We start from the raw sequence: 26,996 nt of genomic DNA, 5'->3' as shown, positions 1-26,996 counted from the left end.
CGGCCTCCCCCCTCCCTCTCCACGTAAGCCACTGTTTCCTTCTGCCCCCCCCCCCCCTCCTTTTTCTGTTTTGAGTTGTACACGTCCTTGCCGGAAGCCTAAGATGTCCATCAAGTTCTGTCCCTGCCCGAACACGCCCGAATATTCACCTTCTGCCAACTTCGGGATTTGTTTTATTTTTGCGCAGGAAAAATGAATTCAAGTACTAAAAGTGGTCGGTTAGGTTAGCTACATTAAAACAATTTTAAACACTATGGACGGTTAATTAGGTTAGTATAGCTACATTAAAATAAACAGAGACAATTAAATATATGTATAAATGAACTCGAGGTTGGCCGAAGGTGAATATTCGGGCGTGTTCGGGCAGGGACAGAACTTGGACATCTTAGGCTTCCCCGTCCTTGCACCTTACCTTCGTCTCGACAGCCACTTCTTCGTCGTCGCGTCGTCGCGAGGGTTGTGCTACCACTCCGCACTGCCGCCTTCTGCTGGCTGCTGGAGCTCTCCGGGGCTAATCGCGTGTTTACGGTGACGGCACGAACGGCGTTAACTGGCGTTTCCGCGCCGAGAGCTCGTCATTGCAATTACGCAACGATTTCGTGCCCGGGAATACATATATATATTTTTTATTTTTCGAAACGAGGCGAGATAGCAGGATCGTTCTGAAAGCGTTAAGTAGGCAAGGCACTGGTCGGTTCGCACGCACCACGAAAAAAGCTGTTTCGGAACAGCCTCCTGGCGAACAGTTGCAAAGAAGACGCTCTTGCTGAGATCACAGGCGACGCGACTGCAAAATATCGCGTCGTTGCGAACATTAAAAATATTCAACCGCACGACTGACACAAACAAGTATGGGGCGCAAATCTGTAGGATTCGCAAGAGATTTTTTTTTCTTTTGTTAAAAACAAAAATACGGAAACAGAATTACTCTTCCGTTTCAGCGTTATTCTTAAATGCTTTTCGTAAATAGACAACACCCGATATCTTGAGCAGTTTTAAACTCTGGTTGCTTTTTCTGAAGCTCGTAGGCAGTTTTTTAACAGCTGATGCTGCACGATTAATTTGGGAACTTCCAATCACCATATTAATTGCACGCAGTTAACTCACCTGATCAAGCGTAAGGTAGAGACTGCGACATTCTTGCGAAGTGATTCATAATCGTGAAGCAGCTCTTAAAAGCATCACATACGAAGGAGCCATTCTGAAGGCTCAAATACATTAATTAGCTAATGAAATTACCCTTGTCCTTGGTACAAAAACAATGAAGCACACAGTTATTCTATTTGTTTATTAGTGTGTTCATTTTTTAAAGTGTAATAAAGAGCCATTAAGTATTATCATTAAAGCACTAAAGTTGGTACAAACAATAATACTCTTTGAGAGACACAGAACACCATGGGGTCAAAAATTTGAATAATTTGTTTTGTCTACTTGCTCTTTGTCCCATTTCATTCAAAGACTGTACTATTGTTACCAACTTATCATACATGATTTTTTTTAAAGTAATACTTTATTTACTGCTAACAAGCACTATCAAAGCATCTCGGTACAGCCCTGACAATAGTAAAAGAGGGCCAAAGTAAGACTTCCAAAAATAAGTATTTCTCAACTGTACAGTTATGAACAGAATTCTGCTGTGCTGGTGCGAAGTTACCAAAGAACTGACTGGTAATTAACAAGGATGAAAAATTTTTAGCTCAGGGGGATTAGACCCAGCCATCTTTGTTTTATCAAATATCAGCTACAGCTTTAGTTTTATATCTTGTGGCTCGATATGGCACAGGCCCCATCATCTGACACTTGCTTATGGTGACACTTAAGTACTGGGATAGTTATTTTGAAAGCTGTAGTTACTCCAGTGATTTTAATGAGTTATTTTCTCCATGCCGTTCCACAACATAACCAGTTAGCAAATATCAGGGTCTAGCAGGGTACAAAAGCCTGGGGAAATGTTAATTATGCAGTCAAACACAAAATTTTAATTCACACTCAAAATTGGAATAGCAAAATACTGAAAAATTCAATATGGTAGGTCTTAGAGCCATTGAACTCAATTTAAAAATCACATTCATATACTATCGCAAATATGTGATTAACATTAGAGCTGTCATCCAGACATCACAATAGCATTTTTATCATATATAAAATATCAGTAGCGGATGGCACATAAACGAATGAATTAGTGTTTAGCCTCTCGTCAGCACATGGTTGCCAGAGACCTTGAGTGGTGGTAATGAGAATGGAGCAGTAATGGAATTAATGGGACAGGAAAACAAATATGTAGTACCCAGAACAAACCCACCAACTTGCAGCAATGCCCGCAATGTTTAAGACTTTTTATAAATAAATAAATTTAAAAAAAAGTTTGATCCCACTGGAAATCTAACATGATAGCCTCGGCAGAACTGTACCAGAAATATGATTAGACAATCATTAAAGTGTTTAGGGACGGAGGGTGCATGTTTTCCACAAAAAAAGTGGGTTGTCTGTAAAGTCGGTTAAGAATGATAATTTTACACAATGTCAGAAGAAAACATTGATGAAATAATGCATTAATTTTAATTTTCAAATATTATTTACAGTTTTTGCAAATTTAATTTAAATATAATCACGAACAATTAGTTAAAAAGCCCACCTTAACCCGTTTGATATTTAGAAGATTTTCTCGCATGGTGGTTGGCCGGTTCTTGCACGCTCGGCTCAGGCGGAACGTGACAATGAGTCATGCTTTTTTGTGCGTGCAGCCGGCGTTCATTGATTTATAAGACGTTATGTCAAAAAAAAACATTAAGGTATTTTATGTTTTTAAATATTTGTAATATTTTACTTTAAATTTATTAAATACAATTACTGCTCATTCCCAAATTTGTACAAGTATTTCATTATAACCTGTACAAGGAACTAAAAAGAAAGTAAAGGAGTAATTTTTTTTAAACACAAATCTTTGTATTTAATCTTTTAAAGTATATAATTTATTAACATATGTAACCACTACATTCTTGTTGAGCCTTCTAAAAACAATACACTATAAGATATAAAATGATGTAAAATATTGTACACAGTATTAGGTATCACATCAACATCAGACACGTTAGTAATCATGAAACAGATATATTTTTAAAATATGCTTGCTCTTAATAAGTGACAGTACTTACCAATCAGACTGAATTGTTTGGAGTAGAAAAACCATTCATTATTCCCATTACAACTTACGTTACAAAAATATTTTACTAGAATCCGACGTCCCATAAAAATGCAATACATATTTGGAAACTCTTGTACAAAGAGCACTAACACAGATACCTGACTACCAACGTCTAATGTCTTAAATGTAATGACACTGACGAATCTTGTTAACTGTCAATTTTTTCCCCTTGTACCACAGAAATTTACATCCACCATGTAACTAACATTACAGTCTATACAAACACTACACAACCCGCAAAAAAAAAAATTAGAGCTTCAAAACTCATTGTCAAATTAAATATTCAAACATAGCCTTAATATTATATACAATAGAGAAAAAAAACATGAAATTTCAGTATGCGGACTACTCTACAGAACACATCAACTGGACGTAGTTATGCAAAAAGGAACCAACCCACATGAAACCTATTCTGAGTATTTTGAAGTTAAAGTTAATTATAAATTGTAATTCTCGTATTGATAACATAATGTAGGTATAATTTTAATGGTCTAGTATAAATACTGATATAATAATAGCAACGACGGTACGATCAACCTTGTACTATTTTAATTTATTTTCAAATAAAATATATCAAAATTGTGGGTTGGTTTCTTTTTGCATAACTACGTCCAACTATACTGTTGCGCAAAAAATGCACATGCAGGCCTTATTTATACATTAAAATTTTTATGAATATTTACAATTAAATCATACATTACATATTCTATCAACTTGTAACTACAAAGATAAAACATTTTCATCCTCACACTAGATCACATTGTAATCACACATCATGGCATAAACTGGAGTAGGAAAAAAAAAAAAAAAAACTTTGCAATGTCTATCACATGTGTACTTTGCTAATCTCTCAATTTCATACATATCATCAAGGTCTCTCATGTTTAGGAACAATCCACTACTTGAATATCTACTCCACCAGCTCAGCACAAATGCACTTTTGAACTTCATAACAGGTGTGTAGTATGCAAAAGGCAATGATGATGCAATACAACTTGGCATCAGGGACATTACACATAAGAAATGTTTTATTTTTTAAAATTTTTTTGTTTTAGTAGTAGGACGGGACTATCATGTGAAGAACAAAATCAGGCCAACACATTTGAGAGTTCTCATCTACTGATCACAAAAAGAAAATTACCTATTTAACATGGTTTGTTCTTCATGACACTATTAGCCAACATGCAGATACGTATCATTGCTCCTTGTTCATATTCCGACTCGTTAAGGTCCCATCTCGCACACAGAGGTCGTCAATTCATTTTGTCAGTACAATTAATTAATGTTTTCTCCTGTAAGTATATTCCAAAAGGCTCTCTTGCAATTGTTATTGAGTCACAAATTTTTCTCACATTTTCAAAGCGGCAAAAGGCCTTGCAAGTGATCATAAACATTTGCGTGAATTTTTACAGCTATTGGATCATATTATTATATTCGGTAAATATCTGTTGAGAAAATTTGACACTAAACATAAAAAAGAGAGCTGTATGAATAAATAAATTTACAGAAAAGATCTAGAAGTAAGTAATAACAACATGATTAGTTTTGCACACAATTATTGAGGACTTTGGGGAAGAAGGGCCTATGGTTCCAGTGGTCCTTTCTAACAATAATAATTATTAATCACTTTAGAGATATCACAACATGCATCATGATCAAAAGTATACTATTTATTTCTCTTTACTGTTAAATATATAAATAAAAATTTAGAACATAAATATAAAACTGTATGGTAATTACTTCATAATACATATTTTGAGAAAAAAAGGTCCAGTCTTACAAGTCAGCAGAAACTCTGAATGGAAAGGCGAACATCAGATATTTTCAAACAAAATATTAACTGTTGCATGTGATGCAAGGATTACATAATCATTTTAAATAAGCTTTTTTTCGTATTAAAGAAAATGCAAAATTTACTTAATCTAATTATCAATCAAAGAGTAGCTCAATGTTTAGAATCTGTAACTTATTTCTTAAGATATGTGTGTTTGCATTCAACTAAATGTTAGTATGAATGTGTGTGTGTGTGTGTGTGTGTATGTGTGTATATATATATTACAGTAATTCAGCCCATACTCTTGACATATATTAAATTAATTTTTTACCAAAAACATTTTTACTACCACAAACCATAATTATACTAACTAAAAACAAATTTATTAAAAAACCCTCCAAAAAACTTTGACTCAACTCATAATTTTTTAACATACATGTAATGCAAACATCATCTAACACTAAAAATTAAAAGAGTCCATTGTAATATACATATATTAATATCATTACAAAGTACATACATGTGAATAATCTTAATTGAAAAACCAACTCTAAAAGACCAACCTCTTCACACAGAGTCTATTGCACTCGCAGAATGAGAACTGTTTCATTGCAGCTGTGTTGCAATCACTTCTTAACAAACCGTTTATTTGAGCAAAACCAAAACACGGCTTGATATTCTCGGCATTCAACGCAGTCTTGTTAAAAATAAAAAGTATAACTGACCCCAAAAAATGTGTTTCACATAATTGCCACAGTAAAGTCGTCCAAATTTTGAATAACCTGCACCAATCCTTACTTCCAACACCCCAAAATCATCACAAATGTCACATTAAGTATACACGTTATCAACCATCCCAAAGCAGACCACACTCCACAGCTGTGATAGCGAGTGCAGTACACTATATAAAAAGGATTTTGTTTTACAGAAAGTTAATTGTAAAATAACTGTAATTATACACTTCATTGGCAGTCATTATGCGGTAATCAAAAAAGAACATACTAGCAGGAAAACCTACAATAGGCAGGGGAAAAAAAAAAATCAATACAAATCAATGAGCAAAAAAGTAGTACGAAACAAGTACTTACAAAAATACATAAATATATTTTAAAATTTACGGAATGGAAAACAAACTCGGATGCAAGCTGAATGATAGACGTGACGGGGGGGAAAAAGAAACAGAAGAATCTTTTATTGCCAGAGTTGAAGAGGGGGGCTAACTGCGTCGGAGAGCGTCGCTAGGCCATGAGCAGCCAGAAGATGAACAGCACCGCGACCCACAGGAACACCTTGGACAGGAACTGCTCCTCTTCGAACTGCGGGGTCCCCCGGGGCGCTGCGGCAACACACCGACCCCTCGAATACAAGCTGGTTCACTTACTTTGCAGTACAGTTGCCAGATCGATACTACCCGGCTTGTTCTTCGTTCAACGAATTTCTTCCGGAGGACCGTAAATATATCAAGAGTCTGATTTAGTGAATACAACTACGACAACGAAACGATAGCCAAATACAAATCAAACGACCCGACTGCACGCGGCCCGCCATCTTGCCAAAACCGTTTATACGACACGCCAAAAGGGGCACAAGTAACACTTCACACAAGGACACAAGTCACAAAGTCGGAACACGGCTTGTTATCAATAAAAATTCTATTCTGTATATCATCGTTAGTCATAATACGTTATTAATATTTTTTTAAATTTTACAATTTTTTGTTGATCTTTCTTAGACATTAGAATAGGATCAATATGGCAGTATTATTACAGTTGTAATTAGTCTGGCAGACAATGCTTTAACACCAATTATTCCGCAGGAGAAACTATTCGTAGCAGTCTGTCACTATAAATAACAAGGCATTCCATTAGATTATATACTACATGCTCAACCTGAACCAAGAATTTTTAATGTTAAATTATAATTTTTTTTTTTGACAAAAATGTTGAAACCAAGATGGCATCCTTCAGTTAGGTCTCCTAAGAAGTAAAAAATTGAATATTCTCTTGTTGAAATTCAAAAAGAAAATGCATTTCCAAAATTCTCAGTACAAATTTTCCATTACAAAATTTAAAGTATTAGCTATATATAAAAAAAAAAAAAATTTTTCATTACAAAATGAATTTGTGACAAACTTTTGAAATCTATGGCGAATATACGGCAACAGAGTAAAACGAAACAAGGATAGCGCTAATGGCAGAAATCATGCTTCGGAAAGATAAGAGTAAATGCATATTAAAACCAAACTGAAAACTAAGGATGAGACTGAGACATGCTAAAGAGATACAAAGTTATTTTTTAAGTTATACGTCTTTGGGCACATCGAGGCTGAAATTTCAGCCTAGATGTCTGTGCACCATGCAACGGAAATTTTAGTGATGTGCGAGTCTCGGCATCATCGAGAACGAGTCGAGACAGAAATTTTCTCGATCTCGTCTCGAGATAATTTTTTTGGCTCGGAATTTTCGAGAATTTTGTAAACAAGAAATAGGTTAGGTAATATAATATATTGAGGCAGCATTTTGCGTTGCGTGTTGAAATAATTCCATATCTTCAACGTAACGTAGATCGAATAAAATAAAATATACTTGTTACGACAGTATACACAATAAATTATTAAAAAGTTAAAAACGAACAACTTCCGTTCACAAGTCACTACATGAAACGGTAAACGTAAACAATGAATTGTACTGTGGTTATCACATTAAATTACAGAAGAAAATGATTATTTTCCGTTAATAAAACCAACATTAAAGTTAAAAATAAATCATTTTCGGTATCAATATCAAGTATCAACGTAAAACGGTACGGTAAAAAATAAAAATATAAACATGACTGCAGAATTCTTCCGCGATTGCATTTTGTTTTATGGCCTTAGGTTATACACACGGCCAGCAGTATATAACAAGCAACATGATGTTTAAATTGCGGTCCGTATCGATAGTGACATATCGATAGTGGTGAATGTTCAGACTTTCATGATCAAGAACCGTCCATGGCTCAAGGAAACTGTATAGACTATGGAGTCAATAACGTATGTTTACATACGACAGTAGGCAAATAAAGCTAGTGATGTGCGAGTCTCGGCATCATCGAGAACGAGTCGAGACAGAAATTTTCTCGATCTCGTCTCGAGATAATTTTTTTGGCTCGGAATTTTCGAGAATTTTGTAAACAAGAAATAGGTTAGGTAATATAATATATTGAGGCAGCATTTTGCGTTGCGTGTTGAAATAATTAACATATCTTCAACGTAACGTAGATCGAATAATATAAAATATACTTGTTACGATAGTATACACGATAAATTATTAAAAAGTTAAAAACGAACAACTTCCGTTCACAAGTCACTACATGAAACGGTAAACGTAAACAATGAATTGTGCTGTGGTTATCACATTAAATTACAGAAGAAAATGATTATTTTCCGTTAATAAAACCAACATTAAAGTTAAAAATAAATCATTTTCGGTATCAATATCAAGTATCAACGTAAAACGGTACGGTAAAAAATAAAAATATAAACATGACTGCAGAATTCTTCCGCGATTGCATTTTGTTTTATGGCCTTAGGTTATACATACGGCCAGCAGTATATAACAAGCAACATGATGTTTAAATCGCGGTCCGTATCGATAGTGACATATCGATAGTGGTGAATGTTCAGACTTTCATGATCAAGTACCGTCCATGGCTCAAGGAAACTGTATAGACTATGGAGTCAATAACGTATGTTTACATACGACAGTAGGCAAATAAACTGTTGAGTGTTAAGGTAAAGTTGTAATTGCAATTGCAATTGTGGATACGTGATAAAATTATTGAATAATTATGTATGTTTGTCAGATTATTGAGTTTTACTTTTTTGGATCATATTATCCTGTTAACTAAAGTACAGATTTCTCGATCTCGACTCGATTCTCGAGAATTTTTAAATTGCTTTCTCGATCTCGTCTCGAATTCAAAAAAGTCTTTCTCGCACATGCCTAAAATAAACTGTTGAGTGTAAAGGTAAAGTTGCAATTGCAATTGTGGATACTTGATAAAATTATTGAATAATTATCAGATTATTGAGTTTTACTTTTCTGGCTCATATTATCCTGTTAACTAAAGTACAGATTTCTCGATCTCGACTCGATTCTCGAGAATTTTTAAATTGCTTTCTCGATCTCGTCTCGAATTCAAAAAAGTCTTTCTCGCACATGCCTAGGAAATTTAAAAGGATGAAGTCAGATGCACATGCCCAATTTATCCACAAGGTAGCATGTGCGGTTTGTATTTGCAAGAATAAGAAAACAGTTCATGTAACAAAAAATATTAAACATAATACGCTCAAATATATCTTTAATATTGCACTAATAGCTACAACTACTGATACCTATGTTTTTTTAATGCTGAAACCAGCAAACACAGATTCTGCAATTCAATTTTCTTCAAGTTTATTACTAAGATTAATTGAGAAAATTGTGTTACAGCATATATACCATCTATGATGTAACACTTTGTTGTTTCTCTTTAATATGACAAATGCTGGACTAAATAATATTTTTTTTAAATTTAAATACTATATCCTTTCTTTAACATGTACCAAAGTAACACACATTTTGATGTTTAAACAGTGTAGCTCTCGGTATATGACATTTGGTAGGAGTGATTTCGTGAATGCGATGGAAGTCTCATGGAAAGAAAATGTGTAACGACAGTGCTGCCATCTGTGGCAGATGGTAAGAACCAAGTCCACAAAGCCAAATGGAAACTTTATAGTATTAACTTTTTAATGAATTTTAACAAGATGGGCAGTAGTTTAATGAAATCCTTGTAGAAAATCAGGTCCAAAGTCAGGTTTTAGTTTTTTTTATGACTCATTACGTGCTAACCATTTCATTTTGTTATAATATATGACCTATGTTAAAAAATTCAAATCATACATTACATTATGAAACCTGATAATATTTATAATTCCTGCCAACCCAAAAACATCTGCACCTTTCACACCACCTTCCTTTGCACATGAGCAGAACAATTTGGTTGTCTTCAAATATAAAAGAAAAGAGCAGACCACAGTACTTTATTCACGAAGGAGCAAAACTCTCACCTGCGCTCGGTCTGGGCTCTCCGAAATTAAACGTGGATGTAAAGAATCCGAACGGAAATGCACCAATGCCGAAAGACATGTGGAAACCTCCGTCGCCGAAGCCAAATCCCTGTGGAAACAACCAGTGTTATAAAAGTTAAAATGTAACAGGTAATAAATACAAAATACACAGCATAAGCTTTACTCACAAACCTAGCCTAATTTGTATTTTTAGTTTAAAGTTATGGCTTTATCCACCACATTTTTTTTTTTTAAATTCAGATTTATATGGATAATTTTTTTTTTAAAAACCTAGCCTAAATAACTGATAAATGCACTGAAATAAATTTTTCCTAACTGGACAGTTAACCAAATTAAAATGTACCCAAGCAATACAGGATACCCACAGATGCTTAAACCAATAACAGTAGAACCCCGATTTTACATTACCGCTTTTTACCTTTTTTCTGTTACTTGCACCATTTTATTTTGGTCCCATTTTAATCTACTATGAAACAATGCAATGAATTCCAGTTGATTACAACACACCTACAATTTGCTTCCCGCAATTTACGCACTGTTTATGTTATACCTACAAAAATTTGTTATTCCTGTGTTTGTCATGTACATCATACATATGAAGATAACACCGTGTGAAATACCAAAACCAAAATGCTTTTGGGAACACTAGCGCAGTAGCTCCTGGATATTTCCATGTGCTCTTCCATTAAAAAATGTATTTACGGGGCTATGGCTACCAACACTGGCATAATAGAAAACCACAATTCCATACTGCTGGGTTGAAAATTTAAGGTACATTCTGTTGACTCACCATGTTCGTTTCTGGCTCCGATCGTTGACCTGACGGCCTTGGTGGAACCTTGTTCCTGAAAATAAAAAAAATTGTAAACAACTAAAATCCAAGATCATCAAATGCAATAGAAATAGTTTGTCTCTAGTAAGGTTCCCGGGAAATCAGAACATTATTATTAACACTTAAAAACTCTACAGATAGGATTTCCCACAGCATCAATTTGAATTTGGTGGATAGGATTTAAGCTCGTCAAAATATACCTACAACCTATATGAATTACATTCCACAAACCTTTTTGGGAAAAATTTTCCTGCTAGTAAGGTTCTAAATGTGAACTAAAAGTGAAATTTTACTTCTCACCGTTTAAATTTTCAAAGTAAAAGAATTACTGACAAAATTTTTATATTAAGCATGGGTACATTATTTAAACCATAAGTTAAGAATGATGTATAATATCTGTAGCTAAAATATTCCTTACTTCAAGAGAGAAAATTGGAACTAATGCTTGTGAACACCAATGTATAATTTCCTTCACAATAAATTGTTCAAAAATTCTACATTTATTCCAGCATATTACCATAATTCATATTTCAGCTGTATTACCATCTATCTGTCACCTGGAATTTCACCTAGAAATAATTTTCCACTGAGCCCTCACCACACGCAGTGTGCTATTGGCAAAGCTGGGTAAGTTCTGTAACCAGAACTTAGTACTACTAAGCAACTACAGCATTACAAGTAAATCAAGATAGCATAATGTGAGAGTATTTCAGACAAGCAAAAAAATGTACAATACAAATTATTTTCCAACATTTTCCAACCATGAATTATAGCAGTAAACAGCATAAGGATTTATGAAATTATACATGTATCCTGTTACTAGAAAAAAATAAGATTTACTGTTGGTCCCACTGCCGATTTCATGGCCTCATCACAGGAAGAATAAAACAAAAACTTGAATTCAGGGGACCTGATCCTTCCCTTCATGTCACAGGGTTTAGGACAGGGAGAGGCTTAAGGGGCCCACCTAGTCAGTGGTAAAATAATTTATGTAATTAAGGCGGGAAGACTCGTGTGATGCTCGCTGGTGCTTCTAGTACGGAATCACCTCTGCATTTTAGCAATTTTCAATATTCTAAGAATACAGTTTCAAAACTAAATAGGGGAACAGAACCACTCATGCAATGCTAAATGATTTTCGTGAACAGACAGCACTCAGATCTCTTGAGCCGTTTTTGGTTTTTTTTTCCCGTACGTGACCAGGTAGGCAGGGGTCAGGTGACGGAACCTCAAATATTAAGTCTTAACCAATTGGTAGAGACCTGCAAAATTCGCGGATTCATTCGGTGATAGGAGGCTAGAATTCAAACACATTCATATACCTCTTAGATAATTTTGCTATTGGTATTACTGTTCATCTGGACGAATCTCCACCAGTTATAAACCCTCAACCAAAGAAGGATCGAATCACAGACAAACCAGCAGTCGGCAGCCAATGAACTTGCGTTATTTGCCCTTGTGTACAGGGGTGTGTGCAGTCTGTCCTGACGGCCGTTGAAACCGCGAATTTTGCGGATCTCTACCAAGTGGGCATTTAATCTGTCAGTAAAATTAGTCCTGCCGCCGAGATGGCGGGATGAAGCAGCACGAGCGTCAGCTTGCCTGGGATCCTCCTGGTTGGTGCTGCCTCGCCCGTACAGGGGCACCACCTTGTCCTTGCCGATGGCCGCCTTGCAGACGGGGCACACCTGGCGCAGGGGCCGTGTCTCCAGCCACTGGTGCAGGCACGGCCAGCTGCGAGCAACCCACAGCACGCTCGCCCCGTCTCGACAGAGCACGCCCTCGCGCGACGAGCGACACACGGCGGCACGCGTGGCTCTCTCGGTTCGCACCAACACTTCCAAATCGTTGCCAAGTTTTTTGATACTATTTGCTGTATGTTTAATTACTTTCCTTTTTATGTATGTCTATGCTTAGGTTTTAATTGCTTAAAATTAGTTATAGTTGAATCTTTTGTAATAGTTAATATTATAATATTTGAACTTCAAGATAAAATTTTTATTTGTTCTTTTAATATTTAGTCAACATCTTCTTATATCATGCTTAATTTTTAATATTCGACTCTTTGATGTAATTGCAGAAAAGTGGTTAAGTGCAAGAAAAGGTGTACGGCCTTAACTTCGCCACCAATAAAGACGATAAATAAATAAATAAATAAATAAATAAATAAATAAGAGCCCAGCTAGCCAGGGGTGTATCTGTGTCGGCGGAGCGGGATGATAAGTGCGACGCTCGCTGGTGCTTCTAACACGGCATCGTCTTCAAGAGCTGATATTCTATGTGTGCACAAAGACTAAAACTTTGCGTTACAAACTGACCTCTCTTGGGTGACTGGTATACCAGAATTCCTGACCATATAATCATTATATCCACGTTAACAATACTTATTACCTACAAGTGCTGCTTCTCGCTTACGACCTAATTATGACTGTTACAAACGTGACTACACCAAGACTTACTTATTTAGGTATATACACACACAACAGTCCACAAGCAGTAAATGGAAAGACATGCAAAGGCTACATGTAATATATGCATATGAACAGAACATTAATACTGAATTGGGTGCAGTCTCCTCATCAGGCATAGGGTCACAATGAAATTTGAGCAGTAACTATAACACTAGATGGCGGAGAATTTGAAGAGGCCCTAGAGTGCTTTAAAGATACTCTACCAGGCGTTTCATGTCTAAAAATTATGCTGAAAACACGCATTTTAACAATTTTCACTCTATTTAAAAGTACAATTTTAAAACAAACTACAGGAACAGGACTACACATCCACCCTCAGCACATTCTTAAACATACACGTGGACGTAAAAACATTTGGTCCTTTAACACCCAATAGCCTCAACTGAACTTGCCATAGCTGATGTTTGTAAAACAGCCGATAGCATAGTCAGACCTGCGCGTGCATCTTTTCCCTCCTCGTATAGCTAACTGTATGTCATGGCACATATGTTAGTATTTATCAAGTTGAATCAGACTTCGTAGCATCACACCAGACTTTATTTTTTGCCTGTGGCGATTTCGTGCTGACTGAAATTTACACATGTGCTATTCAAGAGTGGGGCAGTAAAATTAACATTGCTCTAAATGAATTTGCACAATTTGAAGACGTGCTACGTCAGGGATTGGTGTATCGAGACAAGATATATAATTATATTTTTAGGGCAACTTCAATTTCTAAAAACGGAAGATATAGCTATTTTTTTTATGAAATCTGTTTAATAGCATTATACTTAACAAATATGATACTTCAATATTCCATGATACTAATTTCTCCTAAACAATCATTTTGACTAATACATGATGCAATTTTTCAAAATAATTTACATTAAGTACCTATGTCAAACTTTTCAGAACGAATAAAATAAATCTGTTTAGTATTTATGCATTTGAAAAATGTTTTAGTGTATTATGTAAAAATGAATAACTAATTACAGTTGGACGATTAAAAAAAAGTTAAACTTTTTCCAATCTTTTCTTTATTAAACCATGATACAAACAACATGCTAACTAATTTATTTTCATTGAATTAAATATTTAAAACATTAGGTTTTTGTCAGTATAGTTCAGCTTTGATTGAAAATGCTCATTAGTTTCACGATTTTAATTGCATTTCGTTGCTTTGTGGTGTATTAACTGGAATTTCGGTGTTACATGGAACATGGTACTATATTGACATGTTTTTCAGTGCTATTTCGGTTTTACCACAATTCACCAAAAAACCTGTGCCTTTTTTTTTATATAATGTGAGACTATAAACTGAAGTGAAGGGTCAAAAAACATAATGTGTGTTAGCAATAGGCTGCAGGAAATTGAAGTTTCCTGACTTAAGGCCCTGTCACACCGTCAAATATTTGCCACCAATACATTTGACAATAGAGTTGGAGGAAGTATCGAATGGGAAATGTCTTTCAACTTTCTCCATCAAATATAATAATTAAACATATAACCTCTAATATGTTTTAAATCATGTCACAAAATCAAAGCTTATTTTTGGTCTGAGCTATCTCAAACTTTCCAATTTGTTTCTCAATTTTGAAATTAAATCATGTATCACAGTGCTGGATGGAATTTGTTCACTATTATGTTTGTACAATGTTAAAATTTTTGAACATGAATAAATTAAAATATTTGCTGTACAATGAAATTAATTTTCAAAGATTTTTTTTTTTTTAAGTTACAAAAACATAATTGCATTTTAGCATACAACATTGATATTCACCTTATTATAGTTATTTAAATTTTTTAACCTCTTTAATACTGTAGGTTATGTGCTTTTCACCATTTTAAAGAATCATCGAGATGGAAACCGATGTAATCCCAGTTTTCGTTACGCACAATTTTGATTTGCCGATCGCATCCCACAAACCGCTTATTTTGTTTTGGAACCTGTCGTATATCCGAAATATTTGACGGAAACTCAATTCATCCAACTTGTCGAACAAACATGGCTGTGCTAGTGACGTTTTCAGTGACGTCACAACCCTCCAACTTTATTTGACACAACATATCGGAAGATGTTAGAGAGGAAAAGTTTGACAGTGTGACAGGGCCTTTTACAGCGACTCTGGCGACTGCAGCCAACCTGCTTGCTGGGGGGGGGGGGGGGGATACACACGTCCCCCCCCAATAATAAAAGTCTTCAATTTTATCCCCTTCAATAATATATTTAGTTTCGTAGTTTCTCTTGATGTTTAAATTAATGATTTTTGTGTGGATATAGCACCAGCAGATATGTTAACTGTGTTTTTAAAAATTTTGTTCTCCAAAAATATTTTTTTATAAAAAATAAAATTATATAGTGCAACCAACTATAATTAGAATATCTAGGTAAGAAAAATGCCTAAAAACCCACCTTTTTTGCACCTTCAAACCCCAAATTTTTCCCGGGAGAGGACCCCCCGGACCCCCCCGCTTTCTTTTCCAGGGGATGGATATTCCCAAGGGCGTATGAACCGGGGGGGGGGGGGGGGGGACGTGTCCCCCTGAACTCTTTGGGTGGAGGGGACTGTACCCCCCAACTTTCTAGACAGTGATATTTTTATTTTATAATATTATTCTGCCTAACTTTATTTGTAATTTCTTCACTCATCAAATTTTATCTTAAGGAAACAATAATAATTTTAACATTGCTGTATCCAATGGTTAGATACAAAAACTGCTTAAAAAGTGCTATTTTGCACTTTTAAAATCATATTTTCCGGTGGAGGACCCCTGGAAGAGTAAGAGGGGAATGGGTTTACATGACATCAAAATCATTATTTGTCCCCCCCAACTTTATGAACACAGCAACGCCAATGGATATTCCTCAAACAACTAAATCAAATGAAGGGCGCCCCCCCCCCCCCCCCCCAAATACATCCTTGCCGGCTCCCGGGGCGACGGCGGACGCACCAGAACAGGTGACCGCACATGCTGACGACGGCGTCCCTCGCCGTGTCCAGGCAGATGTTGCACTCGAACATGGCGTCGTCCCGCTCCTTCTCCCGCTCCTTCTCCTCCCCGTTGTTCCTGGAGGGGCCGGGCTCGCTGGCGGCCGCCATCGCGCGCTCCACTCCCCCGGATCCGGTTTTCCTGTGAAAAAAAAAAACCAGAACTTTCGTTTTTTAAAACGCGCAATATGACGTCGTTTCTACGTCAATCGTACGTAAGAAAATTATTCTGGCGTTAAATCAGTACGATGTCAACACAATATCATTTATCCTTACATCATTTTTTGTACTCACGACAGATGTCAGTGGTGGTATGTCAAAATTATGTAAAATTTCTATTACCTAGCTAAGAATTACCAGTGATGTCAGACCTACGTAGGTCATGTATTCACAGCGTGTGGTTGCTACAACAGACTGCACTCGCACATCTACAATAAACTTCCCTACTACAGAAGAGTCCCAGCCGTCTGTATATCCGTCAATCCCGACAGGACTTCATAAACAAAAGCATGATTATTTTTTTAGTCCTACATTTGTGTGTGTTGTCTTTATGAAGAGAAAAAAAACATTTAATTTTATAAATTTACCCATCCAACATATATATTACGTGCAATTTGGGGCAAATCCTGTTCAATCCAGACATTCAGTGATTCGGACAGAGTCCGGTCCCATCTAGTCCCCGGATGTCTGGACTCTTACTGTATTACCTGACCAAAAATTACTCTTACCATGACAAAAAAAAAGGAACATTATTTATAAATCCCTTGCATATTCCATTTTATAGAGTTGAGTGACTAGGCACTTGAACACTAATAAAAAAAAAAAAATGCTTTCGCAGTATAGATGGCAGACAGGAGCATAACATTTCCCCCCTTAAAATTACTTTCACTAGGGAATTTCCGTAACTTTCCAGTAAATTCTCAGACCTTCCCTGCCCGATTCTAACTTCCCTGATTTTCCAGAATGTGGACATATTGAACAAACTTAGAAATCCAAAATTCCATTAACTCTTCCAGGTTTTCCAGACCTGATCCACAAGTTCCCCTGACCTTCCAGGCAAGAATGGTCGCTGGACACCACATGAAGTTGGCACTTTTTTCTACAGGGAAGGAAGGGGAGGGGTTCGTGGTTGCTATAATTCGCTAAACTACTGACAGAAAAACATAACTAAAAACCGGTGACGTAACCCTGCTCATAATCTACAGCACTTTCCATTCACTGTGAACATTTTGGAACAGACTTCTTAAAGGCATTCTAGCCAATACATGCACACAAATTAATTCAAACCTGTTACAACATATGTCATATTTTTTTTACCGCCAACTGGTTTGAACGACACTGCTAAGCAAGAATTCTAAGTGTTCAGCTTAGCTAGAATTAGCTATGATTTAACATAGCTCCTATTGATTCACATCTCTCAGAAATTGTCACAAACACAAATAGGACGTCATTTTTTTGCTGAATCTTACTCTAATATTCATACACAGAGGAGAAAAAAAAAACCTGTCTGCGGCCAGACACATTAAATGTATGTAGCATAAAAAATTAAGTCATGAAAGCATTTTTTCATGATCTGTTGCCTACATCAAAGAACATAAGCTTTGCTGGGTTTCTGTTGAATTGTGTGTAATTGTGGACAGCGACTTTATACAAAAGTCTTTGGACAAGCCTGAATGACTGTAGTTAAGTTCACTGCATCCCGGAGATCTTACTGGACAGCATGTTACAGGCTATAAAAAATACCACTATACAATAGGCACAGGCCTAAATAAAGTAAAAAATTTCTAAGCTTCTAGTTGGATATTATGCACTGATTTTGTAATGAAAACAGCTGCATCAACTTGTGCTTGCTTATAGGAAACAGATAACCAAAATAAGACTTTGTTTTGATAGCCTCGAAGAAAAATATATCTTCTAAAATACTAAAGTGAAATTTTACAAAAAATCAAGATGCCAATTACTTTCTTAATACCTTTGAATTTATGTTGTCTTCTTCTGTAAGGGATCACTGTTTTCGTGGCGTAAAGCCGCAAGCAAAAATAAAATTTATTTGTTTAGACTGCAGTTAACAGCTTCAAAAATAACATATTAATCTCTGCATCATTTGGTAAGAGTTTGGCTCCAGAACACTGCGAGATCGACAAGGCCCTCTGCAATTTTAAGAATGAACATGACATCCACACCCAACCCGACTTGAGTTGTAGCCTGTTCTTTGTCGGAACACGTGATGCAGTACAAACACCAGAGAGCGAGTAGAAGGATTAACACCTGGCTTTCTTCAAGATGTTAGGTAACAACTCCACTCACTCAACTGCAGAGGTAGAAAAGTATCAACTTATCATGTAGCTTATCCAGTTTCAAAAACAAAACACTTGAAAAGCAAAAGTTGAAACTGTTATAAACAAATTCCACAGTGAAATAAATAAAAATTATAATTTATTGTTAAATGCTAAAGGTACGAAAAAAACACAGCAAAAAAACAAAATAAAATATTATGGTGATGATCATAATTTTGTCTACAATAATCACATAGCACAAATAATTTTAAAATATTACTTCACCAGTTTCATTAGTTAGGATAATCTATCTAGTTAATTAATGCTAGTCTTTGTTAAGAACAATAATTATTGACTAGGTATCGATAATTAATAAACTATATTTATATATATTTCCACCCTTCCAATTATTTTATACAAGTTAAATGTTGAATATCATTCATGAAATATAACAGACATGATAAAAGCGAATTGTTTCCACATTTTCTTAGGCGTAGGAATTAAATAAAGCCATTTCGTAAAACTTACTCAGCAGATGTAATTACGCAGCTTACGAGAGCTTCTAGAACATTATTATAAATTGGGGGTTTTGGGTGCTGTAAGGGCACTTTCTAAAATTATACATTAACACCCCCCCCCCCCCCCCCAGGTTCTTTTTATTCAGTTGTATATTGCTCTTTATATTCCTTATTATAGTACACCACTGTACCGTTCATACAGGGGTCTCTCACATTAATGGTAGGGCCTACACATCAACAAGTGTGCCAATTATCTATGCACAAATATACCACAAAATGTAAATCTGCACAACCTTGCTTCCTGGATCACGAGCAGTGTGATTGGTAAGCGCATACCCAATCACCTACTCTGTTTGTTGATAAGTTAATATTTAAAATAAAAGTTTTCCTAACACTGCTCTGTCAATTTTTGACAATTTTATGCAAAGGATCTGTTCTATTAGTGTGGTTTATTTTGCGTGCCCAGGTGATAGTAATTTAAGTGAAAGGATGATACTTAGATTGGATCATCAAAATAATATTAAATCCTTTATTATTATGAGTATGGCTTCTAGCAAATTTACATTTTCTCATTTCTAAACACATATTTTAATCCCACAATTTCCCTGTACTTTATAACCCTCATCACTTTCAAGGTTTATGGGAATCTAGTGGGGATCAATAGACATTAGTAATGCTCAAAAAACCCCATTACCATAGTTTGTTTTTAAATTTTCCCCCATTTTAATATTTACCTCTGCTTGAATATTTTTTATTTTTAAATCTGCTAGCTAGTTCATGGTGTTATATAAATTTATGTTTTTCAGACTACATAGAGTGACAGGGAATTTGATAAAGCAAATGATTTAAAGGTAGGTTTATTTCAAGTCAAGGGGTAGACAATTTTTAAAATGTCTTACATGGAATGTTTGTTTCAATGGGAGAAGAGTCAAGTGGAAACCTAGGTAATTATTCCTTATCACATATCCAAGTTTATTCCTTGATCCTAATTGCATGATCCTGTACATATTGACCCTGTGGTACAAGATGCTTGCTGATTTAACGTCAAGAGATCATGCAGGTAACAAAAACTTGTGATATAACAATAAATTAAGTGTGTAGGATCTTTCAACATACTAAATTAAAATAGGATCAATATTTACAGGATCATGCCATCAGGATCAAGGAAGAAACCTATTGACATATGTCATAGCAAATCATTTTTCTGTTGTAGAAAACTAAGACTGATAAATCCAATGTTATTACATGATACAAAAACACCGGAAAAAAAAACCAAGGTTTAGTTAATGTCAAAAGTAAGAAAATTGCACACAAAATACTTAAAAAATAATACTGAGCCAACCGTTCACAGAATTAAGTAGTACTTTAAAATGTCGCTAACCTAACCATCAACACTATTGTAAATAATTTTTATATAGCTAACCTTACTTTTTTTTTCAAGATTTTACACTTCTTAACATACATACGAAATTTAACATACCTAATTATTTTTTAAAGTAGACAATTGCGACTAAACTACTTAAAGCATCACAAAACCCTTTAAGATAATGATTGAAAAACCTGTCCAAAAAGTAATATAAATAATTTTGGAAATTTTATTACAATTTTTAAGGAAACGTGGCTCTCCCTCAAAATTACCTTTAACTCTTAAATCAGTACCAAAATATCTCTGCAAATTTATAAAGCAAACGAAAAACAAAACAACTGATAACCACAAAACAAGTTTGTACGTATTCAAGGTCTTTGTAGATGGCAAATCGCACACGTCATTGTATGTTAAGTTTTACCACTCAAATTAATACACGTTAACTTTATTTCCGTAATATTTAGTTTTTACGAAGAGAAGATTTAATTTCAAATGGGTCAGTTGACGTATTGAAACAATTCGTATTAAACCATGTAAATATGTTTTTAAATGAAAGTAATATTTATAATTACCTGTTAGAATTTAAACGGCTTGTCCAAAGAATTATACAGAAACATAACCTTCTCTACAAATAAAACGCACACCCGTAAATTTCAATTTTACCACGTATGCTCATAATTTCATCACACAACACACCCAACTAGGGATGCAAACGATACATCGATGTTTTGAAAACATCGATGTATCGTTCATGAAACATCGATGTTAGCATCGATGTTTTGAAGAGCGATACATCGCCGATGCATCGACGAAAAAGTCCAAAAACATCAACATCGTTCATCATTAAAATTGCCTTAGTTTTTTATAATATTTTGGCTATAATTTCATGAATATTTATTGAATATATAAAAAAAACATTACGATACGACATTTAGTTTTTAAGATACAATTTTTTTAACTGTCTATACTTTCTATACATTTTTAAGTAGGTAGGTATCATAAATGTTGTAAAAACTGAACTATTTAGTTGATTTCAGTATAAATTTTTCCCAGTACTTTAAGATGTGTAAAATCATTTGGAAAAAATGAATACCGTTAAAAAAATTTGTTTACATAAGAATTTTCTTTAAAATTTTGAAAAATATAAGGAAAAAGCAGCGAGACTTTATGGACAATTTCATAGCTTGTTGTAAATACAAGCTAATGATTGGTACTCATCAGGGGCGTAGCCAGGGGGGGGGGGGGGGTAGGGGTTCAACCCCCCCCCCCCCCCTTAGCACCAAATCTTTAATTTATTTATTATTCATCACTCAAACAAATTTCATATTAAAATTAATAAAAATTTTACCCTTACAATATTTAAATTTAAGAACCGAAAACTGCTAAAATAGCACTATTTTACACCTTAAAATCCTAATTTTCCCAAGGGAGGACCCCCGGACCAACCGCTTTAATACGGTGGGGGGGGGGGGGGGCATGCTTCTTAACACCCCCCATACACAAATCCTGGCTACGCCACTGGTACTGATACGGTCTCGCTAGCTCTATCGATAAAATTAATGTTATATTTTAAACCTGCACATACACTACATGCTTTTTCCCTATTTTTTTAATTAAAAATAAATTGTGTAGAAAAACAGTTATTTTTTAAATGATTTTGGACTTCTTAAAATACTGGGAAAAAATGATATGGATACCAACAAAAATGGTTTAGCATTTACCTACATTTATTTATACTTAAAAATGTAAGTTTTATAAGTATCGAAAATTAAAGAGAAAGTTTCTTGAAAACTAAATGTCGTATTGCAATGGTTTTTGGATAAATAGATCTCTCATGATGTGTACTATTTACAATATATTCATGAAATGATAACTAAAAACATAAAAAACTAGGGTAATTTTATTTTAAGTAAGCCTGTGTCTTAAGGCTGCAGTCTGCCCGGGGGCACACATGGTGAGCAGAGCTTCAGGAAAACCAACGTGATTTGAAAACTACTCAAGATATCGGAGTGGGGTCTGTTTACAAAAAGCATTTAAGTGTTCGCTGAATGCCGAAAGGTACTTTTGAATTCGGATTAAGTTTTTAAAATGTGTTTTTAGTAGAGTGAAAATGGCTAAAAGGCGTGTTTTCGGAGTAATTATTAGGGATAAAACAACCGATACAGAATCTTGAAACCACTTAAGGGCAGTGCAGTACACATTTATCTTCATTTCTCGGCCATATAATGTCACGGTCACCGCTCAGTTCTCTCAGTTATCCTGTGCACGACGAGAAGACTGCGCGCCAGTCCAGAGGAGACACTGCGCTAGAAGCACCAGCGAGCGTCGCGCTTATCATCCCGCCTCACTGACACACATAAACCCCGAACAGACGGCCAGCTTTACATACATTTACATTATGGACATGCCCTTTAATGTTTACCTTCACTTCTGCTAATGTTGTGAAGTTGTAGTCATTTAAATTTGTCCACAACTCTTTGAAGTTTACTGAGAGCTGGTCAAGTAGTTCATGCGGATTTTTAAGTTTTTGGTAGCAGAATTTGCTTTTAATACATGTTTTTGTTCTGCACGAGACTCGATTGTAATTAGGTTGTGGATATTGTGGTCAGGAATCTGTAGTAGTTATGGTTTTTGGCTACATACTATAGTTTAATTCATTTTGGCATGTTTTTCCTGATATTTAAAAACATCGGTTAAAACATCGATGTATCGGTTGTCAGAACGATGTTTTTTGACATCGATGCTTTTTTCGTTTGAACATCGATGTTCGTGATATCGATGTTTTTAAGAGCGATGTTGCATCCCTACACCCAACACAACTTGAATAAGTATATATTTACGTAGGCCATTCCTTCTCGCTGAACATTCATTGGCTACAAGCGTATGACGTACCAAGGAGGTCTAGGCGCAGGTAGGGATAAGAAACTTTGAATTTAGATATTAGTGGCCGCCATTTTTTGTCTTGTGCGAGAAGGAACCCAAACTCCCGCCAGCGCAGCTGTCCGCCGCGGTAAAATAAACTCGTCACTTAAAAGTAATCAACAAACTATACTCCTCAAAACATTAAGGGGTCAAGGTTCAAAACTATGTTTACTAAACATTTGACGCCGTCCCCGCTGCCTGTCCTGAAATTTGGTTAATTAAATTGATATAAAGTGAATTTGGTCTCAAGGGCGGGGTTCCTGGCCTCGTGGCTGCAGGCAGGGACGCGTCGACAAAGGGCCCCCCGGGCTGTTATGGCCTCCCAGGACACCATATTAGTGAAATACACGCGTAACTTTAAGTGTTTTATTCCAGTAGCACACATTACAGAACGTTACACAAGGCACTGGCACGTGACTGGCCGTATCGTCGTCAACCTTCACTCCACCTACACGGCCCTCGAATGGCGGCACTGATTACGTCTCACGGTGTTCCGAGGACTACTCCACCGAGGGTTGCAGGCTACCCTGAGCTACGGTGATAACGGTTCGTGTCGTGGCAAGTCTGGTGCCTAACACGTGGTAGTTCGTAATGCACTTACTACGTGAATCTGTTACTGTCTATGCGAGTTAACAATTAATACTGACTTATACATGGACATGATGATGACGACATACACTAATCTGAAACACGGCAATTAACACTGGATAATTATTAGTACGTCCCGGACTCGAGGTGGGAACGGTCTCCCGACTTCTAATGATCACGTGATGCGAGACTGGTTCTCGCAGTGGCGTGAGCCACGTTTAAACTGGGAACGGGCGCGACGGGACCCAACGTGGTCTCTCGTCCACGTCCGCTGCACGTCCCAGGGGTTGAGGCGTTCGTAAGTTCGGTTACTCGTTTGGCGCAATGCCGCCCTGCGTGGGCAAAGTTCTAATTCTCCGTGGGGAGGTTTTATAGCGTGAGGCACAGGCGCCTCGGCCCGCCTGAAAACACAGAATTACGTATTACGCTGAAAAACCCGTGGTCGGGTTGCACACTTTATCTAAGGACCGCACGACATGTCGTACGGCCGGTTAGGGCCGACCGAGGAGCTGTAGAAAGTGGTTTCGGAGATAATTACCTATTGATGCTAAACGTGGAAACTAGTGCGAAAACTGGATGCTCCCCGTGCGCGGGGCTGCCGGCCCTGGTGAGTGCTGGATGGCGACTCACTACTCTCCCTGGCAATCGGGCCAGGGAGGGGAGGAAACGCGCGGGAAAACGACGGAGCGCGGGAAGGCGATGCCGGCCAGTTTTGTGAGCAGAAATATTTGACACTGCTATTACTTAATTAGAGACAATTTTTATACATATTAAAAGTTTTAGTTTCTGTCTGTTGCGCATTGCCACACCCGGCCGGGCGCTTTGAGCGTTTAGATGGCCGTGACTGATGTCACGCCGTTCGAGGCGCTGCACTAAGACACACGCGCGGGCGTGTTCGTAGCACTGGCACTGGCTCAGGTGTTGAGGACACATAGCGGCCTGTGCTCTCAGAGGGAGCACCGACGGCGGCGTCTCATTGATATGAATAGCCATTTCCTCACAATCCCCTTGTATGGTTTTATGTTTTCGGGTTCCCGCACGCCTTCGCACATGGCACAATTAGACGTCGATACCCAGCCAGCACAAATGTACATAGTGGTGGAATACACTTGTCATTGTGAGGAAATTAAGCCTTCTTTTATTTAAACAACTGCCATGTATTTAGTTTTCACCATTAACATATTTTCTTTTTACATTTTTTTTAAATGGTGTTAATGTGTGAGTGACTAAACAATAATGCACACTGAACCCTAATGGCAATATAGCTCATGCAGCAGCTTGGGGTGGATGCATCGTTCTGTGGGGATAAGCTGTCGGTTCCAACCTTCTAACAACCCTCCATGGCCCAGGCCATTTCGGGGCTAAACCGCACAAAATTACAGTCACCCACTGACTGAGGGGGCTGCTGTACATACACCATGTGCCAGATGTCGAGAGTTTCCGGTACACTTTTAGACTTAAGAGTTATTGTTCTCAGGTACACATTCTGTTGTTTACATGCGACTTCTGGCATGTCCTCAATATACTGGAGGTATTGTGGTGGTCCTTTATCCCGGTAGAGCCCCACCTGCTCAACACTATTTACCCTAAGTTATCCTGGAATCTGCAAGTTTCTGCCCTCGAGCAGTTCTGCCGGGATGTACCCAGTGTCAAAATTTGCCCTTACATGGAGGCAGTACAACAACTATGGAATATGTTGGTTCCATTTAGTGTAGGGTTACCAACTATTTCACCCTGACCATAAGGGACACTGAACCCCACCTAATAGAGCGAGGGTCCCGGGGCCCTCCCCCGGAAAAATTTGAATTTATAGATGCAAATTGGTGCTATTTTAGCAGTTTTTGTATCTGAAAATAAATAATGCACCTGGTTGAAATATTAAATTTTTTTGTATTGGCCTAATAATTTTTTGAGTGATGAATTTAATACTTAAAGATATGATAAAGATAACTTTATCCGTTTTCAACTCAACACAATATCAACATAAACATAACAGACTAAGCGCGGACGAGTGATGCCGGTTGCCACCTGTCGGCGTCAACTGTGACAACGGCCAGTGAACTGCGGAGTAAACGGAGCCTCGCAATGTCGCAATACATATAACAAGTGGTGCGGCGCAGGCGGGAAAATACTTTTTCAATTTTATGCAGGTGTGTGAATTGAACTTTAAACAAGATATGGGAAATATCACGTCCCGTCCTGCCTATGTACGGGATAATTCTTTTAGTCACAGAAGACGGGAAATCCCGTACAATACGGGATGGTTGGTAACCCTAATTTAGTGTGATCATCTCCAATCTTTAATCTAACCTCCTGGATGCATAACTCGGTAGGGTTGGCTCTGTAGTGATACACCAGAGTGGTATAGTGCTCCACCTGTCACTTGCTACACTCCATGCGTCCACATCGACAGATGAATTGGGACACGTTATTTGTAAGTAAAACCTTCGGGTATTCGAACCTTGGGGAAACCTCCATAATGAGCAGCTGAGCAATGGTCCATGCTCGCATGTTGAAAACCGTGAAGCCCTCCACCCATTGGGTGAACAAGTTAGTGATCACCACCAAACACCAGTTTCCCTTTGATGATCTAGGATATGGATCCATGATGTCCAGAGCCACTGTGTGAAATGACTGCTCTGGAAGCCTTGAGTGTTGTTACCAATCGCTGCCAGCCCAGTGTGCCTTTTGCTGCTGATATAGCTGGTAGTTACGAACAAAATAGCAGATTTCATGCACCATACCTGGCCAGTGGCCAAGGTCTGTTTCCCTCCTGAATGACATACCAAGTACAAAGCATGAAAATATTCAGAACTTGCACCATGAAGACCTGGAACATGGCTGGAGTGTATGCTGTTTTTGTCTGATGTACTGGTTGTACTGGCACTGGCCAGTACTCTGCTTTCAGATCGAGGGATGAAAAAACCTGGGCATCTCTCAGCCTGGCCAAAGGGTCTGGAAA

The 26,996-nt window shown here is 36.9% G+C and overlaps 1 protein-coding gene across 1 annotated transcript; it reads right to left on the bottom strand.

Annotated features, from left to right (window-relative positions):
- Window positions 1–4,231: 4,231 nt before the first annotated feature.
- On the bottom strand, window positions 4,232–21,242 carry LOC134540249 (E3 ubiquitin-protein ligase RNF185-like). Its single transcript, XM_063382870.1, has 6 exons — window positions 21,097–21,242; window positions 16,327–16,506; window positions 12,527–12,658; window positions 10,883–10,937; window positions 10,072–10,180; window positions 4,232–6,315 (listed from the first exon to the last, which is right to left on the bottom strand). The coding sequence occupies exons 2-6, from the start codon at window positions 16,473–16,475 to the stop codon at window positions 6,218–6,220; spliced, it is 543 nt and encodes a 180-aa protein (XP_063238940.1). The 5' UTR covers window positions 16,476–16,506; window positions 21,097–21,242; the 3' UTR covers window positions 4,232–6,217.
- Between the last annotated feature and the right edge of the window lie 5,754 nt (window positions 21,243–26,996).

This window comes from Bacillus rossius, chromosome 16 (genome assembly GCF_032445375.1).
Source record: "Bacillus rossius redtenbacheri isolate Brsri chromosome 16, Brsri_v3, whole genome shotgun sequence".
Lineage (NCBI taxonomy): Eukaryota > Metazoa > Arthropoda > Insecta > Phasmatodea > Bacillidae > Bacillus > Bacillus rossius.
Note: the sequence above shows the minus strand (reverse complement) of the source record. Positions and strands in the feature narration are given on the sequence as shown.